Source organism: Mastigoproctus giganteus, chromosome 4 (assembly GCF_048544385.1).
Source record: "Mastigoproctus giganteus isolate SK-2022 chromosome 4, ASM4854438v1, whole genome shotgun sequence".
Lineage (NCBI taxonomy): Eukaryota > Metazoa > Arthropoda > Arachnida > Uropygi > Thelyphonidae > Mastigoproctus > Mastigoproctus giganteus.
In genome coordinates this window covers 43,353,554-43,361,354 of record NC_143578.1, presented here as the reverse complement: position 1 = coordinate 43,361,354, position 7,801 = coordinate 43,353,554, and the positions used below count along the sequence as shown (strand labels likewise).

At 35.2% G+C, this 7,801-nt stretch overlaps 1 protein-coding gene across 1 annotated transcript in view; it reads left to right on the top strand.

Moving 5' to 3' along the window:
* Positions 1–353: 353 nt before the first annotated feature.
* Positions 354–7,801, top strand: part of LOC150086676 (transcriptional regulator ERG homolog) — a 28,564-nt gene continuing 21,116 nt past the window's right edge. The window contains exons 1-2 of the mRNA XM_090372221.1: positions 354–433; positions 3,842–3,901. Coding sequence (XP_090228347.1) covers positions 373–433; positions 3,842–3,901 — 121 coding nt within the window. The 5' untranslated portion in view covers positions 354–372. The remainder of the gene's footprint in view (positions 434–3,841; positions 3,902–7,801) is intronic.

Below are 7,801 nucleotides of genomic sequence, written 5' to 3'. Positions count from 1 at the left end.
CGCTAATCCAAGTCACAAGATTGTGCAAGTGATTGGCCAGTTTTTATCATACATTTGGCTGCAGCACGATTTGCAATAATGGCGTTCGGCTAAGGGACCGCATCTCTCTCAGAACTTTGTGTAATATGCTCGCAGTTGTATCTAGAAAGGACGTAAAAAGGTCATTTCACTAGCAGAAATACTAAATTCTGAAGTCGACTCTTTAAATGTTACATAAACATGGTGATCGTTTTGGATTTCCACCATTTGTTTTTCTGGAAGATTGCTAGACGTCTGAAAATTTGTGTACAGTCAAGGGTTACCGGCTGGTGTTGTAGCGCTATGTCTGTGCTTACCTGAGGTTATCGCAAAACTCTGTAAGAGGAAATCTGTATGCAGCATTTGAAGAAAGATACCTGTATTCCCTGTAATGTTAACAGTATGTTATATAATGGTAAGGACCTTTTTGAGTTATGGATTTTGTAATGTTAATTATGTAACGCTCTTGTTAAGTTGCACTCTGTTAGTAACATATTTACTAGAACTAAATTTATATTCTACTGGAGAGAGAGAGAGAGGAAAGGAAACATCTTTTTGAAATATCTCTGTCGAACTATCCCATTCAACTTCATTTTCATGTCCAATTAACACGAAATTGAAAGTCTGATTATACACATGAGGCTTATTAGTGCAAAACTTCGTTTGTAAAGTTATCTTTCTCTTCCCACCTCATACCGCCATCTTACTCTTAAATATAAACTTAAGGGGTAGTCGTTTGCACATTGATTAATTATTATTTTCTTAAATATACCATCTAAAATTATGAAGGTTATGAAAAGATTATGAAGAGTCAATCTATAATAAGCCTCACGACCTTTAAGCTAAAAAAAAAAAAAAAAAAAACCTTCTGTGTATAATTCGGGACAACCAAATAAGAAAAAAGCATTTTACAGAAGTACAAGAACGTTACCGTATTTTATTCGACTGCATGGCATGGGTAATTCTGTATTTGTCGGCTAAAATTGCTTTTTTCTCCAGACATCTGCATAGAATTTGTTTTTGAATGTTCCTAATACACTGGGTTACTGAGACTTTTACAGTATTTTAATATTGAAAATGATATATTAGAATATATATGACAAGATCGGTAAAATAAATTAAGCGATTTCACTGTGGACTTTTTTTTAATAAACCGGTATATAAACCTTGAAAATAAGCTTGTTTTAAGATATATATATATAATCTGTAGTGCAGTATATTTCACCATGAGAAATATTTCCAGAAATTGTGTCAAAGATACGCTTTTTCCCCCCTTTATTTTCTTTTTTAATTTCTTCAATAATTTGTTTTTTTCTCGCTGCATAATAGTACTGGTATATTATTCTGATTAAAGATTCAAATTAAGATGTCCGGGTTGAATTTAAAGTTTTAAAATAACATTATTCTGATTAATTAATTTTAAAAATCTTTTCGGATTCAAATAGCAAAAATTGTTACTTTTGAAAATCTAAATATCTGCATCAGAATGCGAGAGTCGTGACATTTTTTTATTAACACAACTGTAATGAAGTTTTTCTAGAATGCATTTCATTCAGAGAAATATTATCGAAAATTGCTAAGTTTCGGTGTAAGATAGACAATTCTTTATTAATTTACAATGTTCTTAATGAAATTTAAATTATTATTTTAATTAAAGTTCGAAAATAATTGCATTTTATTTTTCTTATTCGCCGCAGAGGAACGTCTGCTTAGCAAATTACTGCTTAATTATTTTGCTTAATAATTTTTTAATTTATAGCATGAAAATTGAAATTTTAAAGTTTCCAACACATAAAGTGAAAATTTAAAGCTTCTAACTTAGTAAACCTACATTATCTCCTGCCATATTTATACTCAGTCATAAAGACTGTTAAACACTCGCTTCAAAAGTGCCTAGCACAATTTTAATACCCTCACTTGTCTCTTAATAACACGTTAATAATAACATCGCTGGCATGAGATTTAAACTTGCAAGGCATAAATTGGGAATTTCGAATTTAAGAATTATTCCAAGAAGGGTACGGAGAAACACACTTACATTACAATTGCTAATTAGCCCACATCAATTGAAAGCGAAAGGTCTGTAATCACAGCAAGGACAGAACGCCTAAAGAACACCGAGGAGGAAATACATAGCAAGCTTTTTCCGAAAATCGAAAGTGTTTGATGTAAATCTTTAGACGATTTCGGTCTTGTAGCTGCTGTCACCGCAAAAAGATTCAGAGTTTATATTGAATCTGTTTCCAACGTCGAATACGTTGTTCAGACGTGCATTTAAGGTTTTCATGCTTTTATATTTCCCTGGATGATTTTAATTTGGCATTTGTTTCAAAGCATTTGAAAACAGGAAGCAGATATGTACAGAGACAATGAATATCAAGTTAAGGAAATGGTCAGTTAAATGTTTTGTATGGAGCATCATGTTTTATAGGACAGAGACGTGGACACTCGGGATAGGGGCGCACCCAGAGGGGGAAGCTTACTGGGTTTCAGCTCCTTCCAAAGAAACTCGATTAAAACAAAATAAATAAATAAGAAAGAGGAATCAAAATTGGATTGTACCGAAGTACTGATAGAGTAATTGAAGCGAAAGTGATAGACAAGAGACCCAAAGGAAGGAAAACTAGGATGTTGGATGATTTGATAAAGGATGATGGAGAGGGCTAGAGACAGTGAGAGATGGAGATGCGATTGTTCTAGCTGTTACGGAACTGCCATGTGGCAGAGAACTAATGATGATGATGATTTGATTCAAAAGACCACAGGCGATTTTATATTAACTGATGCTGGCTAATCAGTCTTATGCATTACAAGTTCATATCCTATTTTGATATTCGTTGTCGTTATCAATAACGTTCACAGAGTCATATTAAGTGTCGAAAAATGTGCGCATTTAGATAAGAGAATAATGCGTGTCTGCTATGGATTTCATCAACCAATATTCAATCCTAATATACTTGCATGTAGGTGGTCGAGATGATCATATTAATGAAGAATAAAAAACAATAGAATCGATACATCCAGCAATATAAAGAACGATGGCGTCTGCTTAGCAAATTACTGTTATGAACATCCTATATGTTTTGTAAATTTTTTGATGCTGATCCTATTCCTTTGACTACTATTCTCCTTTTAACTTTTTAATAAAAAATGAACACGTTTCTCTTTATTAATATCGAGCCCAGTTGAATGAAAAAAATTAACCAACATTAAAAGCAGGATCATTCATTGTGAAAATGACTTTATGGGATTATTATTATCAGTTTATTTCCACAAAGATCTAGGCTATCAATTGAATAGCCAGAAGTAAACAGAAAAAATTTAGAAAATGCAAGTCACAATTTACTCATCATGAATCATTATTTTAATAGTTGTCTGTTAAAATACGAACATAAGGGACAGCAGGGTCATGTTAAAGATTTAGACTGCTCTTTTTTGATTATTTCGTCAGGGTCTGTGATTTAATTTCCATAGATTTACGATTTTTCAGAATTCTGGTCAAGGGCCAACCAACAGAAACTCGAGATCAAAGGACAGGTATAGTTCTCGTAGGCTGATGGAAGAAAGTAACTCACTTCGCAACAACCACATGAGGTCAGAGGAGTTCTCAAAACAGAGGGAATACAATATACCATATTTAGTACTCACGAGGGCTATATATGTATACTTACAGATATTGCCAGATGTTCTCACTATAGTAAATTTTAGGAGGGAAACGCTCTTTAACTTTCTATATCTGTCTCTTTGCTAATGTTACAAACACCTGATAAAACAAGTTTTCATTAGCAGTGAGCTAGTTAACTATAGTCATAATTTCTTACAGGTTTCTCTGCTCAGTCAGCAATAGTTACAGGAAATAAAGACCTGCCATCGAAATTTCAAGGTAAGAATGAATACGGATCTTAATATTAGTGTTAACTTGTGAATCGCAGATATATATAAACACAATTCTATCATGACGAATCGTTGTCATGATAGAACTCTGTTGACCACGTGTTAAAGGGTGAAAAAAAAAAAGTGCATTGGTGGTGTACTAAACTAAAAATTCCGTAAACTATACTAAAAATTTCGTTTATCGTAAAAATATTATTAATCGTGTGGCTGATAGGAATACGTGTATTGATTTTAAGATTCTTAAAAGACATATAATAATATACAGTACATATATTTAAAGCAGGAATGAAGCACTTTTAACGAACAAGAAATCTAAATGTCTGTTTATTTCCGGGTGTAAATTATACACGGATGGAAATCAGACGTTTCTTTATGTTCCATTCACTCATCAGTGATTGCTGACGTTGCTAATTTTATAGTTACAAAGAATAGAATGGCCGAAGGTTTAATACACGTGATCTTTAAATGTTTCAGTATGACCCAGATAAGAAGCATCCGAACATGCACTAGAATTCAAACTCAACACCAAGACCAAAAATGTTTTGTTTCCAAAAGTCCAGGATCAAGACGATGCTGATCATGTTTTTCGACAAACAAGGTTTGATTCACAAGGAATTTGTATCTCGCCTCATCTGAAGCGGGGAGAGAGCCAATGATGCGTTCTACATAAAGGTGCTTAAAAGACTATTGAAGCGCATTTCCTGGGTGAGGCCGCAATTTCATGAGAAAGACAATGCCCACCCCTATTCCGCACTTGTAAAGATATTTGACGAAACGTAGCATTGTACAGATCAACCATTACCGTACTTTCCCACCTTTAATACAAAAAAAAAAAAAAACTGTTATATTTAGGCCACCCGAATAATTAAATTCATCTGCCATGCTGTGTCTTATGTCTGTTAATTGCATCTGTTCTATTTTGTCTGTTTTGCTGGACGAAAAGCTACAGTTTCTGGGGAAAAATCTATGCCTGAGACCGACTAACTCGGCCACGGAATTAAAAAAGACCATTAAAGTTCCTCGCGTCATCGACGGGATTCGAACCCGGGCCTTTTCCACCAGGTGTGGGGAGGACGGTAACGATACCACTGTGCCACCGGCGCACACATCGTTAACACCATCGGACTTCTTCTTTCCCAAGTTGAAAACTGCCCTCAGAGGAAAGGGACGATAGGATGTTGAGGACAAAGAAAAACGTACCCGCCGAACTGAATATCATCTCTTTGGACGCCTTCGCTGACTTTTTTTAAATTTTTGAACGGTATAATGAGTGCATTTCAATCAGATGGTGAATACTTTGATTAAAAATAAAACCATTTTGAGTTCCTTCGCTTTGTGTTCTTTTTATTTCCACCCCTTGTATGAGGCATACTTGGGTCCTGAACCTTCTACTAGACCACAAGAACAGATCCACGCTGGACATATTCATTGAATCTAATATTAGTAATGCCTTTGTCATGAAGCGACGTCTAGTCAGGGTCAAATTAGACATCGGAAAAGGCATTTGACGCTCCCCGGCGTTATGATATTATTATGGATCTCTACCATCTAGGACTAATGGGACATCTACTTGCAATACTTCAGAATTTCCTACGCAGTGCTCCTTTCAGGTCCCCTATAGTCTGCACAATGGTATCGTCACCGTCCTCCCTACACCGGATGGAAAAGGCCCGGGTTCGATGACTCGAGGAATTGTAGTGGTTTTTTTTTTTTTTTCACTCCGTGGCTGAGTTAGTCGGTTTCAGGCGTAGATAGCAAGGTTTTATTTCTCAAAATCTCGGGGCTTTTCAAGAGGCAAATCGACCAGAGAACACACGCAATTTACAGACACAAATACAGGTTTACGTATTAAATTAAGGGTAACCCTAATATAATAATTTGATTTTTTTTTTAGGTCCTCTATCAAAATATACTATTCACATCCCACATTCAGGAGGAAGAATATTACGGGTTGAATTCTATTAATAACTCGAATATTTTTCTTCCCCCCCCCAAATGAACAAACTGCTTATGGCAAGTGTTTCCGACCCGTTTCTTCACATTGTACGGCCCCTTTCGTGTAGACAGTCCTAAGTGTTTTACGTCCCTGAAGTTTAAAACTAGCGCATCAGAGTTACACATTGAATGTTAAAAATTTCCGTTTTCTCAATATTCGATTTTTGATTTGCTTTCTTATGGTGTTTTACGTATCTTCCTCCGTATTTAACAATATTATTATAACTGTACAATAAGAACTTTATTATCGACATGTAATGATTGCAGAATTTTCGTATTTAATTATTAAATAAAAAAAATTAAACTGTAAATATAAACGTCGATAACAAAATTTAAATTCTGTTACGAAAATTGCATGATTAGTGGTACGGAACTGATTTTGCTGATCGCGACCTTCAGAATTTCAAATTTCAATCATAAAATCAAAAGGGCTCTTTCCTTATGGTTCGATATCTGCTTTTCTTGTGTTTGATTCGATTCCAGAATTTTTTAACCTACAAAAAATAATAAAGTATGGATATCTTATTTTTGTCCACGATCAGCTTCTTTGTAAACCGATGTTTCCTGTATCGTTAGACTCTGAAAATATCCTCCTGTGTATTATCAGAGTTGATATAATCACTGTCCTCCTCACATACCGGATGGAAAGGCCTGAGTTCGAATTACGTCAATGACGCAAGCAATTTTTATGGGCCTTTTCACAACGTGGCTGAGTTAGTCGGTCTCAGGACCGAGGGTAGATAGTTTTTTCTGCCGACAACTAGAGTTTTTTGTCCAGCAAACAGCAAATCGACCACAGAACACATACAATTTACAGACATATTATATACGGGCGCAATATGGCCTAAGTTGCTGATGCGCCCAAAACTCAACAACAGCTATGAAAACAGTGTGTTTACTGAATTTTTCACCAACCGGTCAGAAGACTGGGCGCGGGATAATTACACAGAGCGCTTGCCCAATGGCGTTCGCACAAGGGAACCTGCTTCTGGGACTTTTAATGCTTTTCATACTCCCACTTCGCCTAAATCCATGGTGGACATTCTTCGCTATTAATCCGCCTTTCTCTCATCCCACAGTCTGACCTCCTTCTCTCTCATTCCCTATGAACTCTACTCCCTTGAACAAAAAGTTATTATTATTATTTTTTTTTTTTTTTTCGTGGCCTCTGCCATGCAGCTCAGGCGATCTTGGCAGAGGCCAGCCAGCCAGAGTTTGAAGGGCAGCCTGGGTCACCTCCCAGTGGTGGTGGCGGGCAACGTAGGGTCCCATTAGAGGACCCTACTTTGGACCCCGTATTTTTAACTCTATTACATTAAAATGATGCCTTTGAAGAGTCAAAACTGTAGTGTATTACATAAACTCAGTATTATAGGGGTTAGATCAAAGAACTACGTAAAGTTATAAAATTATGATAGGGTTCTAAGGAACTGTTTTTATTGCTTTCAAGTTCTCATTCATTACGAAGCTTTGTTTTTAGATGTATTTAAAAATAAATAAATAAATAATTATTAAGTAAGAAAGATTTAATAAAGGCATTTTTTGATATGAAATATTTTAATTAGTTGATTAATATACAAAGGATAATTGGTAGGATTAGACCCCAAACAATTCTAATAATTGAATAAAATTGGCTACGTTTCGGATTTGAATATCGAAATCCATCTTCAAGTCTGGATTTTTGGATTTGGGAGTGCACAAGAGCCTTTAAATTTCCCTTACTCAGTACTACTCCACGTGATGTTCTTCTTGAGTTTCATTAAATAATTATTGTTCCATGACAAATTTCGACTGTTATTTTGGTCAACAATTATACTTTTACAGTGCAGTTTGATTGATTAAAAGTGCAGGCTATTTATCATCTAATGTTTTATTTTATGTTACTAACCGTAAT